The sequence below is a fragment of the Medicago truncatula genome, chromosome 3, assembly GCF_003473485.1.
Source record: "Medicago truncatula cultivar Jemalong A17 chromosome 3, MtrunA17r5.0-ANR, whole genome shotgun sequence".
NCBI classification, from domain to species: Eukaryota; Viridiplantae; Streptophyta; class Magnoliopsida; order Fabales; family Fabaceae; genus Medicago; species Medicago truncatula.
The window spans coordinates 38,235,669-38,256,489 of record NC_053044.1 but is presented as its reverse complement, the minus strand read 5'-3'; the positions used below and the strand labels follow the sequence as shown (position 1 = coordinate 38,256,489).

Here is a 20,821-nt window from a genome sequence, read left to right as displayed (position 1 = left end):
CTTTATAGTGAGACTGAATTTATGCAATTACGTATATGATATTTGATTTTATACCAAAAAAATATTGGACACCCTGATTTTTTATTTTTGTATGAATACACTTTTTTATTTTATGAGAAAGAAATACTCTTTAGTCTTTATTACTTAATTTTTAATCTTAATGCCGTGATTTATTGTTTAAAAAACAAAGTTTATTTTGTATATTCATAATGTCGGTCGCATCATCTCTTTTCACCAACTTTCATTAATTATCGGATTTTATGTAGGTTAAATAATACATCTATGACATAGCTTGTGACCAAGTAAATACTAAGATGGAAGGATCAATGAGGTTAATGTCTTTCGAAGAAAAATTGATGATCTTAAAAAAATGTGTGTTTGAGTTTCTTCGCTGAATTCTTTCAAAGAAAAATACTTGAGAGATTAAATCTATGCAACTACACTAGTCATATATGATTTACACCAAAAGTATTCTTTTTCTGTGATTTCCTATTTTTTTAAGTCTTAAATTTAAATCTTAATTTGGTGATTTATTATTAAAAAAAGAAGTTTCGTTCGCATATTCAAAATGTTGGTCGTATCATCACTTTTCCCCCGACTTTCATTGATTATAAGCTTTTATGTCTGTCAAACGATAAATTAGGGTTATGATCTAGCTTGTGGCCAAGGAAAGACTAAGATAGATGGGTCGTTGATGGTAATGTTTATTGAGTGAAAATTTGAAGATCTTAGAAACGTCAATGAAAGTTAGGGCTTCTACTTGAAAATTTAGATTATGGGAGTGTATGATTGGGTTGATGTCGAATGGAATAATATTTTAGTTGAAAGTGTGTTTCGAGTTTCCATGGACCACTTTGGGAATATTAAAAAAAGTTAGGGAAAATATAATTTTCGTTAATAAGTGATACTGATGGCCATTTTACAATTGTCTGTGAGAATTTGAGCTCAGCACATTCAGATTACAATGAAAGCTTTTTTCATTGAGGTAGCACCTCAAGTGTCATTTTGGAAGCATTTACTTATGATGTTATCGATGAAGAAATGTATGTATCTTTTAGATTTATTTACGGTGATATGTGTGTGGATAGTGGTCGCACACGTATATAACTCATTGGGGGGATGATGTATTGTTTGTTAAAATTTGTGATGTGTCAAACTTAAAGGCACGATATAATACGACATTATTTGATTTTTTTAGGGATTATTGTTTCCATTTTTGTTCGTGGTATTTAAAATATATATTTATGTTTTTTGTGTAACTAATAATGGTATGTGACTACATATAAATCATGGGATGTTTATAGTTGATTTCCACCATTGCAAGCGTTTTGTGGACATGGAAAATGAAGAAAAATGACTCCCTATCCAATTAGAGTGAAAAATTGATATTTGGATTTTTTTTTTTTTTTATAAGGTTTTACTCATTGTTAAGAGAATGAGTTCCTTTAATGTATGTAGCATGTGGCGTGATGCGTTGATGAAACTATAGGAATATGACAAATAAGATGTGAAAATCATCGGCGTAGCCAAGTCCAATGTAGAGATAGAGTCGTTTCTGCTCCACTTGTATCTTAGTCTGACTTATTTATCGAGCTTGTTGAAAATTAAGAAAAATAGTTAGGCCCAGATTAATGGATAAGTAGTGAGTCAAAATGCAGGAATGAGTATTGCGAGCTTGAGAGGCTAATGTCGGAATTGAGGTCCAAACTGGTCGACTTGATGTTGGTGTTAAGTAGGGGTGGACAAGTTAGGTCGACCCGCGAGAGAAAAATGACAAACAATCGGTCCGAATTTGTTCGGGCGGTTGGGAGGGGAAGAAAACAGATTCTACTGGGTAACCATGGATGGTAACGGGGGTGTGGAAACCATCGTTACAAACCGAACTTGACTCGTAGCATCACTCCCTCATTATAAAATACAGGGCTAAACTAGTTTGGTGTTGCCTTAAGCCCAAATAATTTCAGTTTTTCCCTAACCCAGTCTAACACAAAACACCCTACCACTGATACTAAAATTTTCACAAACCCTAATACTTTCATTTCATCTTGCTGCACCGTTTCTTCTCTTTTGCCCATGCCTTCCTGTAAACACTTCTCCAACTTTCTGGATTTGTCTATTCTCTTTCAAGTCTCCAAAGACAAAGACACAATCACACACATAGCTTCTCTCTGGCTAATGTATACTCTCTAGATAATAAATCATATTGCTTCTTGCTTCTCTATATCTAACTTCACCTTATTTTCTCAGATCCTTGTTGTTCTGAGATCCATTTCACCAGAAAGCTTCTTCCTCCTCTATTTTATTTTTGCACTGTAATTTTGTTTTTTTTCTTCGAAGTTTTAGCATAAGATTTTGTTTGATCCACAACCGACACTGTCCTCCCGAACCACCCTTGAAACCGCCTAACTGCCACCCGTTGAAATTGGAGACTCGTATGGACGGAAATGAGTTGTGACATTGAACTTGTTGGTTTTGGGCGGATTGGCATTTTGAACCTGAACCCCGACCGAAATTGGTTGTTGTCCACCCCTAGGTTGAGGATTAAAGTGGTGTTCTTAAAGGTGATAGCTACAAAAAGATTATGACTAGTTTTTCTAGCAACAATGACATTGCGATGAATTACATTTGTTGGGTGAAAATTATTAGTTTTTATAAAAATTGTGACCTATAATTAACTTCGTGATATACAACCTCTTCTATTTAAAACACTTTATAGAGACTAAAATTACGTTCTTGTGCACATAAATATCCGATTTATAATAAAAAAAATTACACTAGTTTTCTTTTATTATTATTTTATGATTAAACTTTACAATTCGTGTTTTTATAAAATAATATATTTTTCTTTTCATTTGTAATCACAATCAGTTGAGTTGGTTTTTTATGAAAGAATTTCATATATTCATAATGCTGGCCTTCTTATCACTTTTCACCCACTTTATCGTTTCTCTATTTTTTTGCATAAAATAATATACTTTGAGCAAACCATCAAATTAGTACATGTCTTTGTAAGTTGTTCTCAAATTAATCTCTGATTCTATTAATATTTCAAACTAAACACAGTTTATGTCAAAAAAAAATTCAATCATGTCTCTATCTTTTTGTTTTTGTCATATAACAAGGAAGAGAGAGAAATTTATTGTGTATCTCTCGATAATTCTCTTCTCATACTTCTCCCCCTCCCTTCTACCCTTTATTCTCTCTACAATATCTCATTTCACTCTAAGAGGGGGACGAGAAAGGTACATGATAAAAATTATCTCTCTCATACCTCTCTCTCTTCTCTTTTCTATCTCTCTCTCTTCTCTTTTCTATCATATCTACCGTATCTCATATCTCTCCCTCTCCCTCTCGTCTCTTCTCTCCTTTCTACCAACTCTTATTTGTTTATCTCTACCCTCTTCTAATGTTAATACATATTATAACTTAGATTTTTAAATTATTAATGAATTTTCAAATTTGTCTCTAAACTAAAAAAACAGATCAATAAAATATTATACTATTTTTTTTAATTAGGTCATTTCATTGAATGTGTGTCAACGATTAACTATCATAAATGTAACAAAAGAATCTAATAAAAAAATTATTATTTTAGGTTACACTTTATTTAGTTTAGAGATCTATTTAAAAATTACAAAATAATTTAAATACCTACAAAATAATTAACCTTTATAATAAACATTGGGATTTCGTTTGATTCCACTCCTTTTATACAACTGTTGTTAAAACTTTTGTAAAAGAAAATAAATGTTGTTAAAACTTAAAAAGTACCCTTAAAAAAAGTGTTGTTAAAAGTAAAAGGCTAACATTAAAAGAAAAAGTAAAAGGGTAGTATGATTTTGGTTGTTGTCTTGTGTAAAGCCCTAAAATATGATTTTATTATTTAAATGAGCCGTAAATCGTAAAATATGTTGATAAGTTTTTTTTATGTTACTCCTCTATGAATTGGGGGTAACTTATCCCTTTTAAAGAAAAATTCTATTTTTTTAATCTTTATTCTTACAATTGGTTACTATTTTATATGAAAAACATCAAATTTATTCATCTCATTCATTCAACACGTGATCTCTATCTCTTTCGTTGGAGAATCAAACCATACTTGCAATTAGGGATAACTTACCCTCAATTCATCAAGAGATGATGTAGACCTCATTGATAGGTTTTTTCTTTCAATCAATTATCATTTTCATCTCGAGAATATCAAACCTTTTTATCTCCTTCACTCAACATGTGATCTTCATCTCATTTGTACCATAATTAAATTCAACTTATAAGATAAATTACCCTCAATTTATCAAGGGGAGGCATATGCCTCACCTATAAAACACTAATCACAAAGCTCATACAATGTAGTATTTGAAGCTCATACAATTCCTAAACATTTGAGCATAAACTATATTATTTTTTTGGTTTCAACTATAAAATTGATTTATAACGACAATATTTATTAATATTTCAATTTATTTATGTCTAATTCTATAATAATGACATGTAAAATTGTATTAAAAAATAAATAACGACATGTAAAACACAAGCTAGAAGAGAACAGGAAACAAGAAATTACAGTCCTACCTTAATAGTAGTAGATTCTTACTCTATTTTATATGTTGGTGTGATGTATGATCATAAAATTCAAACCACTATTCTCTCTCTCTCTCTCTCTCTCTCTCACTATCACTCACTTCTTGGTAATTGTTCTGTTTAGAATTAGAATGGAAGCAAAGGAATACTCAGTTTCCTTGAAAAGACATAGGAAAGAACCATATTTTGTAGCACACCACACAAAAAGACAACACCATATTGCCTCAAAACAAGCATGTACACACAACCATTCTCTCATATTGTCCACTTCTCAAAACACTCCACCTATGCTACCTGTTTTTGTTTCTTTGTTGTTACTTCTTCTTACTTCAACTACTCCAGCATTGTCTCATCACTCTATTGTCTCAGATTCTATCCACCCCTCGAAGACTAACCAGACTTATAAAGCAGGTTCAGAGTTGCTTAAGTTAAGAAGAATCAGAACTCACCTCATGAAAATCAATAAGCCTGCTGTGAAGACAATTCAGGCATGCATTTTTCTTTTCTCTATAACCAGTGGCAGTGTTACTGATATTTTGCCTCTTTGGATTAGATTATTTGAGTTTATATACTGTCGTAAACATTCGTGAGACTGTTTGAGAAGGTCATGGAAACAATTTATGACATGTTTATAAGCTCTCAGTGATCGCCTATGAAAACAGTTTATAGCTTATATAAACATAGTTTAACTTTATTTTATCTTTTTATTTATTTATTTTGTTGCAGAGTCCAGATGGTGATTTGATAGATTGTATTTTATCTCATCATCAACCAGCTTTTGATCATCCTAAGCTTAAAGGGCATAAACCATTGGTAATAATTTCAATAACCACTCAAGCATACAAAATGACTTTGCATTAATTTGAACTAAGATTTATAAATTAGGCATTGAGATTTTTAGTTTATTTGAGAGACAGAAAGTAAGAGGGTTAAGGTTTACAGGATCCACCAGAAAGGCCAAATGGATACTACAACAATGGAGAAAAGGTTAGTGAGAGGTTACAGTTGTGGACTGATTCTGGTGAAGAATGTCCAGAAGGAACTGTTCCAATCAGAAGAACAACAGAAGATGATATTCTAAGAGCAAGTTCTATCAAAAGATTTGGAAGGAAACCAAAACCTGTTCGGAGAGATTCAACTAGTAGTGATCATGAGGTCAGTGCCTTCAAATTCAATATCAAAGTTTAAGATATTTAGAAAATAGTAACCTCAATGATATTTTTACACATAAATTTGACAGTAAATTTCAACAACAATTTGGATGGTTAGCACAATTTGAATATATGATTAATCATGTTGTAAATTATGGTTAATTGTGTTTTTTAGTTGCGTTAACAATCCAAATTGTGCATTCATTTACGAGGAAAATCTTTGCCTCTAATTTTTCTTTCATTCCCAGAAAGAAAAGAACAGCACTACCTTAACAGACAGTGAAGGGACATCACCACTTATGTTTGTTTGTCTCTTGTTTGTTCAGAAAAGTAATATCAAAATCCTGAATTACACGAGAAGGATCTTCTTGTACCTACATTGGTTATTGGATGCCAAACATGTATAACTTTTCTAGCAAAAACTAAAAAGAAAAAGGGCTATGTTTATTGCTGCATATCTGTCTATTAACAACCTTAAATGCATCTTATTAATCTTATTACAGCATGCAATTCTTTTTGTAAATGGAAATCAATACTTTGGAGCAAAGGCAAACATAAATGTGTGGGCACCTCATGTAACAGATGGATATGAATTTAGCTTGTCACAGATATGGGTTATTGCTGGCTCCTTTGGTAATGATCTCAATACCCTAGAAGCTGGTTGGCAGGCATGTCCATATACTTTTCCCCCTCCCTAAATTATCATTAGTATGCAAATATTCCACTTCATGTTTCATTTGAAATCCATTGTTCATTTGATAAACAACTTAATTAAACTTAAGCGCTTATCATATAAGTCTTATGTATAAGCTATTTCTATATCAAAAAATAAAATAAAGGTTTTCAAATAACCTATAAGCTGTTTTATTAAGCTATCCTGAATAGCTTAAAGAAAAAACTGAAATCAGTCTCACTAGTTTTCAATGTCAGTAGGAATGCATTGTTTCATTCTCATTGTATGCTATATCTTTCTTCAGGTAAGTCCAGAACTGTATGGTGACAACTATCCAAGGTTCTTCACTTATTGGACTGTGAGTATAATATAGTAATAGTAATCACTTATGCATCTTTTTCCTTATTTCAACCTCTTTTCTTGTGCATTGATTTTAAAAAACATGTGTTATTTAACAGACAGATGCATATCAAACAACTGGATGCTACAACTTATTGTGTTCAGGCTTTATCCAAACTAATAACAAGATAGCAATAGGGGCAACAATCTCCCCTACATCAGCTTATAACAGTGGACAGTTTGATATTGGTATAATGATTTGGAAGGTGAGAATTAATACTTTATTCAATTCAACAATAATCAAGGAGAAAAATGCAATCAACTCTTCTCTTTACTTAAGCCACAAGGTTTATATAATGGTTTATAATTATGATTAGGGAAATGTTAACCGGTGCACCGGGGCACTAGTTAAGGGCTTTAAATAGTAACTTATCATGGAAATATATGTAATCAATGCATCAGGAGTCGAAATATTTCACTTTTTTATAAAATAATTACTTCTTTTTGAATCCTTAAAGAGTGCCCCGGAGGCACTCGTTAACAAGACCCTTGTGAATATGAACTACAACATTGAATCTAATTAAAATAGTTACTGCATTATTTCTTATTTTACCTTTTTATGTTATATTAATATTTTTGCTTCATTTTTTGATGCCTTTGTTGAATTTTTTGGTGGGGGACCTTAGTGGAGTTTACTTTATTTATGTCCTTTCTGTTTCTTTTTTAAAGCAGTGGTTCACGCTTAACTTTTATGCTGGTCTTACTGTATATGGTTTCTTCATACTCAAAAGCTGAACTTCACCAATAACCATGATGTTTATTTTTCTAATTTCTACTTTCATCCAATAATAATACTAAAAAGAATGTTGAACAAGCAGTTCAAAGTAACAATTTAAATTACTGTGAAGCCTTTTCTAACACATATTTCCAATCATAAAACTACTATTTTAAGACAAAATAACCACAAGTGTATTTGCCATGATTAATCTTACTACTTTTGTGGTGGTTGTTTGCCGGTGTGGATTTTCCTAAAATGTCTTTTGGTCAATGTGTCTCTAGTGGTCCACTCAATGACCAAGTTGAATGGTACTGAAGTATATATGCATGCTTATACATTAGTACAATGCAAAGTATGCTGAAAAATCATTGTAAACACACAGGATCCAAAGCATGGACACTGGTGGTTAGAGTACGGAGGACAATTAGTTGGATACTGGCCAGCAAACATGTTCAGTCACTTGAGGAGTCATGCAAGCATGGTACAATTTGGTGGAGAGATTGTGAATGCTCGTTCTAAGGGTTACCACACTGACACTCAAATGGGAAGTGGCCATTTTGCAGAAGAAGGATTTAAAAAAGCAGCTTATTTTAGAAACTTACAAGTCATTGATTGGGACAATAACTTACTTCCTCTTGCTAATATTCAACATTTGGCTGACCATTCTAGTTGTTATAACATTAAGCAGGGTAATAACAATGTTTGGGGAACTTATTTTTATTATGGAGGTCCTGGAAGGAATGTTAAATGCCCATGAAGATAAATGGCACCGATTTAATTATTTTACAGGCTTCCTTGTTACACCTGTGTCTTTTTTCTCTCATTTTCCCTTTTGGTCATATATAATTATATGTATTTTTGCCATATAGATTTTCATTTTCACTTTTGGGGTCATGCACATGTAAATATCTAGGGTGGCTATTGTGTTTCTTCCCATTTATTTCACTACTAAAATTCATTGAGAACTTAAACATTGTGAAAGATGAAGTAATTGACTTTGACTAATGAACTTCCGATGTTTTTTTTTGGTCAAGTAGCCTAGTGGCTAGAGCTCACACAATTAAATTGTGGAGAAGTGAAGTGTCTGTGGTTCGAACCCCCATATGCAATATCCCTACCAACTGAGCTAAGCTCACGGGATTTCCTTCTTCCGATGTTAACCACATATTTTGCTGCCAATAGCTCAATACAAGTTCCACCATCTGTGCTTTGCATGTGTAGAACAACATATTTGGATTGCATGCGTTCACATAGTTATCTCGCCAATGGTTGTTGGATTTAGCACAATCCAAATTTTAAGCTCGTTCTAGATTTTTTATAAAATGTGAGATTGTGATTGCAAGCAATCCAAATCCACAACAAACATAAAACAAGCATGCTATAAACAAATCTAGAAGACCTGCAACCCCATAAGACCGAGAAGGAAATGGTTCCAGTAAATAGGAAGCTTAACAATGCTAAATTAGGAAGCACGACGGTTTATTTATAATACTGAAAAAAAACATGTCTTGTTTTGAATATGATAAATGATTACGTAACAATATACTGTTCCACAAAGACACAGCAAAAAGAGTAAAATAACGTTCTCTTTTCTAAAGACGAAAGTATTTTAGAAAGTAAAAGAATCACTGTCTTGACTCTTGACTGCATCGTTTACTCTATTCTATGGTCATTCCAAATTCCCAAACCAGACAAAAAAAGGAAAGAAACAGACTCATGTTTTTTCTCATTCATTAACCTAGAATTGACACTTGGTATATGCCTACCATGTTGCAACACAAACGACCAGAAAATAATCCCAAAGATGATCATCTAAGCGGGAGATTTATGATGTGTTACATTAAGGTAAAAAATGGAAAGGCTAATCACATGATTGGATTTATAAGTGAGAGAGAACACTTTCTTATGAGATGTAAACAAATGCAGCAGAAGCAAGAAAAAGCTACTCTGAGTACTTTCTTCCTTTTTTACTAGAAAAATGGTGCATTTCCATAAAAGAAAAACTGGCTCCGATGAAGTCTTGGAATACAAACAAACTCAGTGGACCACATTCACATAACTACCATCCAGACCAGTTTGTTGCAAAAGGAGAATTGACCATGCACTTGAAGTTGATATATGATATTGCATTGCTTCTAAAAAAAATTACTCAGACAAAGGTAATTCATTTTTTGGGCACAGAGAAAATGAAGGACTAACAGCCAGAACATACACAATTGAAAGGTTGAAATCAAAAGACGTATTGGTTTATGAACGGCCAGATGAATAAGAAGAAAGTGAGAAATTCATTCAACAAAATGATACATGAAAAAGAGAATAGCTGTCTATGGTTCACTAGTCAAATAATGTTGCAACACTTGACCAAAATAAAAAAAATGTTGCAACTAGCACAAGTTTGTTTTTTAGCATTATATCGATAAGTTTCATCATATTTCACTTGATCTAATTGTGAGATTTATTGATCCAATCGTGAAAATAAGTTTATGCATATTGATCAAATTGTGAAAATAAATTTATACAACAACACTTTTTCATTTTTTTTTTGAAAGAATACAGCAAAACTTATTTTGAATATGCTATATGATAATGTAACAATATACGTACTGTTCCTCAAAGACACAACAAAAAGAGTAAAGTATCGTTCTCTTCTCAAGATGAAAATATTTTAGAAAGTCGAATAATCATTGTCTTGACTGCACCATTTACTCTATTAGGAGGACATTCCGAATAGAGGGAAACCGACTCATGTTTTTCCTCGTTCGTTAATCTAGAATGGACACTTGGATTTGGTATGTGCCTGCCATGTGCAACACAAAGGATCATACAGTAATCCCAAAGATGATGGTCTAAATTAAGGTAAAAATGGAAAGGCTGATCATACGAGGGGAACACTTAAAACACTTTCTTCTGAGATGTAAACAGTTGCAACAGTAGCAAACAAAGGCTATTTTGAGTGCTTTCTTCCTATTCTACAAGAAAAACAGTGCAGTTCCATTGAAAAACACTGCTAGTGTGGTCTTGGACACAATTTTTACTCTATAGGTCTTCAATTGTGCATATCACGTTTTGTAATTATTTAACAAAAATTAAAAGAATTATTATTTTTTTAAAATCAAACATGCATAACAGACCATTTTCATTCTCTGTTTCCCTTTTATACGGACCAGATGGTCGATAAGATAATCATAGGGGGTAATGATCTTGAAGCAATATGTGTCCCTCCTTATCTAAAACAATAATTTAATGAGCTTTGACCAATATTTGAGATACAATACAACATTATGTTGGTAAATTACATAACAACATACAAGGTATCCAACCACTCATCTATCAAGCGCACAGTAGGATCAAAAAGGCCTCAATAAAGTCTTGGGATGAGAAACTCAGTGGACCACATTCAACCTTTCACAAAACTACCATTCAGACTCATTTCTTGCAAAAGGAAAATTGACCAAGACTGTCACCAATCCTTTATACGCTAACCAAGTTCCTCTCACTTATGCGCTTAAAGTTGTTATATGCTGTTGAAAAAATATGGTCAGACAAAAGTCATTCTTTTGTGGGCACAAAGAAAATGAAGGCCCAACAACTGGAACATACACAAGATTGAAAAGTTGAAATCAAAGAGGTTTTCTGAACAGCCAGATGTACCAGAGGAAAGCAAGGAACACATTAAAGAGAAGTAGAAATATGGAATTGGAAGCATAGAGATATGTTGTTAAAGATAAGTAGGAGAGTTCAATTAAAGACGGGGTGATGAGGAAAGATTACTTAGACAACGACATGCGCCAAATGGATGGTAACTGGTAAGGCAACATTCTTGTCTCGTAAGATCAGGTGGCAAGAATTAAAATTTGTGAACAGCGGTAGCTGGTCCCAACTTCAAGTGTAGTCAGAATCAGCTGTCAAATATGAATTTCAATAGAACAGTCAAGCAACGTGCAATACAGATGACTCCATGTTAATATCTCCCAGTTCTGCGATGGTATTGTCTATAAATTTGATGAGGTCTTCAGGTGTGTAAATCTGAGAAGAAGTGCACGCTTTCAAAACACAGAGGTCCACCAAATCAACCAATGAAGCACTCTCAAAATCAGAGGACAGATTGGATTGCTCATGTATCATTAAATATGTTTTTCCCACCTGCATGCAGAATTTGGAAAACCTAGGATCTTCAAATGTTTTTATCATATCCACGATGCAATCACGAGTCCCTTCTAAAGCATGCACGTGTTTCATATCTGATGCAACCTTCCTAATAGAGCCAATATTTAAAGATAAATGATGAGCTACTCTTGACAAACTTCCAGTGGTACTTCCAACTCTTCCATATATGTAGCAAAGGAGCACCAAGTTGGCCAATGCGAAGTATGCAATGAAAGTAAAGAAGTCAAAAAAATTCATCCCTGTTTTAAGACTAAAGTTAGTTCACCTTATGTAATCAGTCAAAGCATCCTCGATCTGATATAGTATGTCAAGAAAATGTAGTTTCTATTAAATTTGCTACAAAAGTTGGTTTATGTGGTTAGGTCAATTGCTCTAGCAGGCATTAATACCTAAAAAATGTAACTGAAATTATACAAACTAGCGACATCAATATTGGAAAAAAATCTGTGACCCTCTATACTTAGTTGATCATCTCAAAATCATTAAATAATGAATATAAGATGACCAGTGATTATGTTATTGCCGATTTAGATCTTTAAGATAGCCAGGTTAGGTTGCCACAACAGCATATGAAAATTTCATGATACACGGTACTGCACCTGTGTTAGCAGCAAGGTTGCGCTGGCAGAGACCTTCAAAATCATCACATATATCCTTGATGTCTTCAATGTATTCCTTGGCCTCGTTGTAGTCGCTCAAAAGTAAATTCCACTGTCATAGCATGAAAAGTTATGTGATACACTTAGTACAGTTATATTTGTCCTTGAGTCTAACTGAATCGCAAATATGTACTTGATCGTATTGCTCAATTTACCACCCAAGAAAGGTTATAGGCATTGAACCAATTGTGGTTTATAGATATTGTATCCTCCTGAAAGAACAAAAGAGATACAATCAAATGATTAAATCATATCAAATTTCTTGGCCCAATCATTATTATATTTGGAACATCAAAATATTCCTTCTATAAAGGGGCTGTATGAACGCCTTTCAAAATAAAGCATAAATATAACGGCGATCAATATCGGAACCAGAACTCACCAAATTATAAACTTGATGATACCATCCGCTGGGAACAAATATGATTTCCCTTGCTTCTTGTGTGCATTCTAACCAGATAGCCTGCATAAGTTACAAATTCACCTGAAGGCTGAAGCAGGAAATGTTATTGGAATGAATAAAATTATCAGAAGATGGAAGCTATAATTTTACCTTTTCAAAACCAGGGAATTTTGAGTCAGATACTTCATCAAAGATATTATATACACAGCTTTTCGCATTCCTGAATCAAAGATTATAGAAAATTAGCTCTGCAGACCAAGCAAAAAGACAATACATCAAAGCACTTCCATCCTCACCCTTTACCTCAGAAAAACACACAAAACTTTGGAGAGAGAAGCCCAAAACAAAGAAGAAGAAAAAAAAGAGAGGTATGAGGGAATATCATCTATAGAAATTTCGGTCAAGGTGGATGTCAATACTATAGTAATGCAGAGTACATAAGTAATTTGAATAACAAATATGTATTGATAATTTAATCTATCTTTCTGTACCACAATGCCCAACTTCTATTTTTTATTTTTAAAAAGTCATTAATTTCGATTAGGAAAATGCATTCATGCCTGTCAAACACAAGATGGCACTGTGAAGGATCTAGAAAAAACCATCTCTTCTTTCCACAGACATTTGCTGACCAGCTGTACGACCTGAAAACATCAGCATGTAGAGGAGTCCAAGATCCTGCCAGAAGAAGTGAAAGTAAGAAGTTACGGTTGCGTTGTTCGTGTCTTTGTAAAGAAAAGTGCAGAATCATTTGAAATTCATTGCCACTTGAAGATTTCATTACAACTAAAATCAAACCTTTAACTCCCATGTAAACAAAACGATAGTCAGAGCAACATATTTCCTTATTTTGCTGGTCACTGCCGGAATGAGTATTCATTCTGAAGTTGTCAAGATACAAGTTAAGCCAATCATCACAAAAGAAAGTTGGAGTTATGTATGCTACATATTCTGGATACTCCTGCAATAGTTGGAAAAAAGAAATTACTTAGTAAATCATCATCTGTACAGACAATAATATAACATACCATAGCTCTGATGCAACAAGAGGATTCTCTGTTGAAAAGGACAAACTTTGGTAAATTATTAAATTCCATTTGAACTTGGTAACACGTGTGTTTAACTAAATATTCCACAAGTTCAATGATTGATAACACGGGGAGCTAGCTTACTAACAAACAGAAAAACGAACGCCCGAAAATTCTATACATAATCGGAATCTAGCAAATCAACAGTATCAATGCAAATTCATTTGCACAATAGTTTTGACCAAGAACCAAAAGTGAATGGGAATTGGGAACAATAAATGAATTTTGTAATCCAAAATGCATAACGCGTATCACCCCTGCATTTTAAGTTCATGTATCATCAAGCTTGATAATATGAACGACGACATCATTAAAAAGTAGACGACATAAAACCTCAACTTCAGTAGTAAGTTTGGCACCCCCTTAAATTGAAGTTTTTACAACTATACTTGATAAACACCATACCTTGACAAAATGCCAATCCTTCAAATACGGTACAGACACAGAGTCACCATTACATTCACCATTTTCATTACTGCACTGAACTGCAGAACCCTCAACTTCAAGGCAACGTTCAAGGAAATCAGAGACCAACATCTCCTCCCTTTTTTGATCAGTGAAATCTCTGGTATCACAATCTGCAACCTTTCCATTACCAAAATTTCAATCACCACACATGCATCCATATTTTTAGTTTTCAAAATATTTAAAGGAATCTCAAATTCAACTACCACCCATTTTTCCTAATCAATTTAATCATTCAAAAGATTTTAACTTGCATCATTCTATAGCTCTAATTAAATGTCCTTACACCTTAAATATTTATTGATTTTTTGATTAATTTAGAAGTAGAAATTTTGGTACCTGAACTTTGGAGGAACCAAAATGATTGAAGAAAAATTGAAGATTAGGTTTTCCATCAGGTGTAACCCAATCAGTGCAAGCTCTCCAATGATGATCCATTAATCCAGTTAACACCACTGGTTTGTTCTTGTCCATATATCTTTCAACAAATTCACTGTAATTCAATTCCTTCCCATTCACCTTCTCAATTTCTCTATTTATTTTGATATTGTTGTTGTTGATGATACCCATTATTCCTTCTCAGTTCTCACAAAAATTCACCATTCATAAACCTTGCTTCCTCTCAAGTTTCTCTGCTACGAAAAAGAGAGAAAGAAAGTGCGAGAGAATTCAGAATGTTCGGGAGGTATTGGGCCTCATTTATCACTGGGTTAATAGGTTACTATTATTTGCACCCCCTTTTTTACCGTTCATAAACTTTTTAAGTCTTGTACTCGGTGTATTGAAGAAAGTTTTGTTGAAAAAAAAGGTTAGGCTAACAAGTATTTCCTCCGGTCGTAGTTATAAGAAATAATTTTTTTTTTAAAATTGTTGAGTAATTCATGTATCCGGTTTATATTTTAGATCGGATATATCAATTACTCAATGAATCTAAGAAGTCAATTGTTTATTACGGTCTCTCCGCTTCAAAATAATACTCCCTCTATTCCTTTTTAATTGTCTCATTTTGTCTTTTTACACAAATCAAGACAACAAATACTTTTACTACTTTTGATACAACAAATTATCTTTTTCCTATAATAACCTTAATTATTTAATGCTTCATTTCATATATTTCTCTCTCTGCAATAAATATATAAGGGTAATATAGGCAAAGCCACATTTAATGATACATTGAACTTTGAAAACGACAGTTAATTAGAAACAAAATTTTTATGCAAAAGTGACAATTATAAAGGAACGGAAGGAGTAGATATTTAAGGTTTGTGCACGATTTTTGATGAAATGATTGATTGTGTTGATTTTAATGGTAAAATTAGTATCATTTACTAAAACATCCTTATTAATTGTAGTTGGTGGAGTAGTTAACTTGGATGAAAATTAATAAATAATGGTATAATAGTAAAAAAAAAATGTTGAATTAGTATTCTAAAGTGACAATCACTCCGACACGGAGAAAAAAATGCTAAAGAGACGATCATTTTGAGACGAATGAAGTAAATAAGACCGGAAGGAGTAGTAGGTTTGTATTGGATTCAACAATATTTTAATTTATAAAAAGTTAAATTCATCACTTTTCACCAGTTTCCAATGTCTTAAGACACTATTTAGCATTTCCGAAGAAAAAAAATCAAGACTTTTTTCTTTGTATTTTTAATTTATTGGTTCATTTTTTTTTCTATCACCTGTATCAATACAAGCAAATTTCGACAAACTTCTTACTAGTGACTTTTAATGTGCATGACAATAAAAAGAATTTGATGATATGTGTACCCGTGCAATGGTTTTTTCTAACGAGCTCTTATACATGAACCACCTTAGGTGGCATACACCCTTTTACACCCACACATATTTGTGACACGTGGCAAAAACATTGAAAGAAGAGATGAAAAAGGGTGATGATATGATGTAAAATTACTCAAATACCCCTAATACATAGGGGTGTACATAAGAAGTGTATGAAAAAGGATGTCTGGCTATCTTTTTCCTTTTCTAATATGCCATATTGATGTTGATAGGTCATTTAGTATATGCTAGCATATGCACATGTAACATGTCTGTTGTTGAGACTTGGATACTTGGATACTACCAGACACCAGTAATAATAATACTAATCGATTACAAGGAATATATAGCATTGGCTCTCATGCATATTTGCTTTATTATAATGGTTATATGCTTTATAGGGTGATCTCTTGTTTGTACAACAAATCAAATTGGCCAACTACACATAGGGAGGGGGTTACTATATCAGTCATTTTACGTTGCCTTTTTTTTACAGCTCAAAATGATCCAATATATACAATATCTTATAGACTATTAAGTCTAGAAAATTAAGGAGGAATACTACATATTGTTTGTTGCTTGGTGGAGTCGTTTGTGTATCAAGGCATGAGTATTGTTCCATAACTTTTGAGCTTCTGATTCTTCATTTGCTAAGCGAGAACACTTACTCTCGTTACAATCTGTGAAGTATTTCCCACTCACCCCTTCTGTTTTTGGACTCAAAGCCACATAACATGTAGTTGCTGCACCCTGGGGGACCACCACATATAATTGTGAGATATATTATATAATTATATTACTATTACTATTAATATTCTCTAATATTACATAGTCCACAACAATTAATGTAATTGTACTATGTCTATATAGTTGCTTGAGGTTGTTCCCCATTTATGTTTACATCAATCCATCAATCAAAGTCATTGCAACTTTGCAGGGTTTGGTACCCTATGCTTAACAAAATTTAACAGAATGATGTTTACAAACCTGTGATGTCGATTTCAGTAACTTTGATGCTATGAAAAATAAGGAATCTGCATGGAATTTTCAAATGTCATATATTCATCCTTTGATGAAATGAAATTTAGATTCAAATTATCAAACTAAATGTAACTTTTTATATGCTTAATTACCTGTTATTAACCCCTTGTGAGATTTAATAATTCCTGTCTTTACAATACCTGGATGAACTGCATTCATAGTTACTCTTGCTTTCCTTGCCTATAATTATATATGAATATGAATGCTTTAGTGGGACCAACATGCATAGAAAGTTTTGTTTCCACTTTCTTGTAGCAATGTGATGATTATATATTCACATATGAGACAATAAAGATTTTAGTTTTTTTTTTTTTTTTAATTAATCTAACCTTGAGTTGTCTAGCTATTTCTTTAGCATGCAAAATATTGGCCAATTTTGATTGAGCATAAGCACGTGTTCCATTATAGCTGCAAAAACCATTGAGTATTTAAATTTAGTGTAATTGAAATTGTTCATACTTTAACAAATAAGAAAGTACTTGTACTTTTTTCCATTGAGTATATCTTTGAAACAAAAACCATGTCTCTTCACCCAGCTATGTATGACAGAAGAAACGTTTATTATTCTTCCTTGAATATCTGTCTTCTTGGACGTTTCTATCATTTTGTCCAATAACATTTCTGTTAGCAAAAAATGTCCTGCAATTCACTAAAATATCAACACTTTCATTATGTACCATTATGATACCAAATATGCATTAAGAATTAAGAATTAGAAATGTACCTAAGTAATTTGTGGCAAATGTCATCTCAATTTTCTCAGCAGAGAACTCCAAATCTTGAGAGAATACACCAGCATTGTTTCTGTAAAATTTATTTATTCTAACCATTAGTGTACATATCATAAAATATCATTACTTTTACCCATTTTCTTTCACTATGTTAATTATTATAAAATGAAAAGGTGGAGCAATATGATGACAAAACTTACATTAGAATATTAAGTGGAAGATCTAAAGCTAAAAAATCAGAACAAAATCTTTGTACAGAACAAAAAGAGCTAAGATCAATCTCCAACAGAATAACCTCAGCATTTGGACTCTCTTTTTGTATATTGTCTCTCACTTTCATTGCCTTCTTCAAGTCCCTTGCACCAATCACAATTCTCACTCCTCTCTTTGCTAACACTCTAGCTGTTTCAGCTCCAATACCAGAAGTTCCACCTTCCAAGTAAAAATTCAACAACAATAACAACTTCATTAATTAATTTAGAATAGCTGGTCCATTAATGATAAAAAAAAAATACTTCAAAATATATACAATACAAATACTCAACTCTTTTGGGATTTTTTTTTCATTGTTAAATTATGATGATCAATAAAAGGAGCAAGGTGTATTTTTGGGGTAGAAAATGAGATTATGAGTGTAAATGGGAATAATCAATGAGGCCAAAATCCAACAAAAAGGCATGTGCATAGAAGAGACAAAACACTGCAACTCAATAAGTAAGAACCAACCATGCAATTTTTCCAAATGAAAGCTTAACAAGTAAATTAGTTATTGTATAAAATGTAATTAGCAGAGATAGGATGAAGATTAAACTAAACAAACAAAAGAAAATGGAGACTTGACAAATAGAAATAGCAATATGCTCATTTCCAAAACAACAAAAAAATAGAAATATTCATACAAGTACTACAGAAAGAAAAAAAAAACATGCATACAAGAATCTTCAAATTAACCAAGTACTACAATTTAGCACAGCCATGCTTGCTCACTCATGTCCTTCATGAGAAAGAAGACTCACTCAAACAAAGTAATTTGAAAGATAAGTAGATTATAGTATAAACCATACATAACCAACTTGGTCAAAAAAGTGTGTGCGTGCGCGCGTGTATGAGATTTTTGTTGGTGAACAGATGTATATCCGTGCACAACTGCGGAGACTGAATTCTCAAGGTCAAGAGGACCGATGTGAGACTTACCAGTGATTAGAGCGGTTAGACCGGAAGGAAGGAAAGAAGAGCAATTTTGAGTAACTTGTTCTGCTGTTGAATTTGAACCAAAACCACTAGGCCCTGCAATTCCTGCTAAGTATCTCAATGTTGCCTTCATGGAAGGGCTTTACCTGTTTTACAATATTATTATTATTGCAAGGACAAAAATAGCATTTGAGAATATATTGAGGGTGGGTGGGACTCAAACCAAACCATATACTTATATACATATGTACATATTTTTTATCATTGTCAAATCAAATTCGTTACCCTAGAGTTTAACATTGTACACCAAGTAGTGCATAAAGCTATACATATTTACTGTGTAAAATTATTGTTTAATCCTTTGTACCAACCTACCTAGCTAATGTGTGCCTAACAAGTGAAACTTGTTTCTCTTAGAAGCTTAGAACTAATGAAAATGTTTTAGCAACATCATTGGTAGAGAGACATCTACTTGATTAGAACCAACTAAAACGGTCTGGCATAAATCTTTGTAAAATTCTTGTCTTGTATAAGTTAAAGATTTTTCGGTATTTAATTATTTCTCATATTTAACCTATGTGGCTTGCATTTTTCAGTCGTCTTTATGTGGACATGGACTTGATACTTTGGTTATAAAATTTTCAGTAGCATAATTATGATTATGTACCGATAAAAAGTGATTAATGATGCTTAATTAAGTATCCACAGATCATTATATGAAGATTACCACTGAAGTTAAAACTAAATTCCCTCCTTTTCATTTTATCTTTTTAATTTCACTTTTTTGGTGGTAATCAATTTGTGTGGATCCAATTTGCTGCACTTTCTAACTTCAATATAAAAACATCACCATCTTATCCCATTTCTCATCTTTTCACGGAATTGAAGAAAAGTCTATCATCTTATCCCCTTTGTCTTTATCACATGTATTTTTGCCTAGCTAATTGTTTGTTTATTTGTGTTGGATTCAAGTGTTGTGGTTTAGTTCCACACTGTTTATAAATGAATAAAATGGGAATGTACAATATAAGCCATCCATATACATAATATGTAAGTTTTTAAGCGGAGATATAGTGTCTTTCTCTCTTATAATTTTGAAGTATTGACTCACTTGCATTAAAATTTTCAAGGTTGTTCGAGGTTTAATTTTTTGACAAAGGTATTTTTGGATTAAGCGGAGTATAAATGAAATCTTACTACCACTTGAGTTTTATGCCATTGTAGCAATTGAGCTGGTAAAAATATGTTCTCTATCGTATTTTTATTAGCTTAGTTGTTACAATGGCATAAAACTCAAGTGGTATTAAGTTTTTGTTTTTGACCCCTCGATGATCCACTAATGAACAGAGAAAAAGGGTATAAGCATGAATGTACTTCTAACACATGTGCATCTAGAAAGAAAAAAACAATGGCATCTAGCAACTAGCATGCAATGTAAGTTTTGATAATTCAAATTTACAAACAAACATATGAGAGAGGTTCGATTTTTCGTTAGTACATCCATATGAGAAATGATGAGATGTGTTGGAGAATTATGGGCTACAAGATAGACATTGAGGTTGACCCTTCAACAAGGGAGTGGTGAAATACAAACTATGGGTTGTGTAGGGTCCCATTATGTTTCCCAACATGCAAACATTATTTGTTTCTCCCATCGACCTGCCACACAACCCCTTCAAGCACTACTTTTGTTGTTTCATGCATGTGTGGTATCTTTGTAGTCAGAAGTATCGGACAATATAAACACAAATTAATTGTATACAATCAAG

General features: G+C 32.7%; 3 protein-coding genes across 8 annotated transcripts; 1 reads left to right on the top strand and 2 right to left on the bottom strand.

Moving 5' to 3' along the window:
- The first annotated feature begins 4,597 nt into the window (after window positions 1-4,597).
- On the top strand, window positions 4,598-8,496 carry LOC11436542 (uncharacterized). The gene is made up of 7 exons (XM_003601181.4): window positions 4,598-5,069; window positions 5,308-5,394; window positions 5,524-5,736; window positions 6,236-6,400; window positions 6,710-6,763; window positions 6,864-7,010; window positions 7,905-8,496. The coding sequence occupies exons 1-7, from the start codon at window positions 4,620-4,622 to the stop codon at window positions 8,277-8,279; spliced, it is 1,491 nt and encodes a 496-aa protein (XP_003601229.2). The 5' UTR covers window positions 4,598-4,619; the 3' UTR covers window positions 8,280-8,496.
- A 2,240-nt stretch (window positions 8,497-10,736) lies between these two features.
- On the bottom strand, window positions 10,737-14,981 carry LOC11438488 (2-oxoglutarate and iron-dependent oxygenase JMJD4). 4 transcript variants are annotated; one of them, XR_003010437.2, is made up of 10 exons: window positions 14,644-14,981; window positions 14,245-14,424; window positions 13,550-13,712; window positions 13,312-13,429; window positions 12,902-12,971; window positions 12,731-12,811; window positions 12,504-12,560; window positions 12,289-12,400; window positions 11,294-11,928; window positions 10,737-11,043 (listed from the first exon to the last, which is right to left on the bottom strand). XR_003010437.2 is itself a non-coding variant. In XM_003601180.4 (9 exons), the coding sequence occupies exons 1-9, from the start codon at window positions 14,872-14,874 to the stop codon at window positions 11,453-11,455; spliced, it is 1,488 nt and encodes a 495-aa protein (XP_003601228.2). In that variant the 5' UTR covers window positions 14,875-14,981; the 3' UTR covers window positions 10,737-11,452. The 4 variants fall into 4 exon arrangements, 3 of the variants coding, with proteins under 3 accessions (XP_003601228.2, XP_024635274.1, XP_024635275.1); XM_003601180.4 differs by having other exon boundaries at window positions 10,737-11,928; XM_024779506.2 differs by having other exon boundaries at window positions 10,737-11,928; window positions 13,354-13,429.
- A 1,398-nt stretch (window positions 14,982-16,379) lies between these two features.
- LOC11432681 (short-chain dehydrogenase TIC 32 B, chloroplastic) lies at window positions 16,380-19,580 on the bottom strand. Of its 3 annotated transcripts, XM_039831484.1 has the most exons (9): window positions 19,428-19,580; window positions 19,056-19,198; window positions 18,062-18,293; window positions 17,855-17,934; window positions 17,616-17,769; window positions 17,460-17,538; window positions 17,223-17,310; window positions 17,077-17,123; window positions 16,380-16,839 (listed from the first exon to the last, which is right to left on the bottom strand). In XM_039831484.1, exons 2-9 carry the CDS (start codon window positions 19,183-19,185, stop codon window positions 16,651-16,653), a joined length of 999 nt encoding a protein of 332 aa, XP_039687418.1. In that variant the 5' UTR covers window positions 19,186-19,198; window positions 19,428-19,580; the 3' UTR covers window positions 16,380-16,650. The 3 variants fall into 3 exon arrangements, with proteins under 3 accessions (XP_039687418.1, XP_039687419.1, XP_003601227.1); XM_039831485.1 differs by lacking the exon at window positions 19,428-19,580 and having other exon boundaries at window positions 17,616-17,751; window positions 19,056-19,411; XM_003601179.4 differs by lacking the exon at window positions 19,428-19,580 and having other exon boundaries at window positions 19,056-19,408.
- Window positions 19,581-20,821: the final 1,241 nt, after the last annotated feature.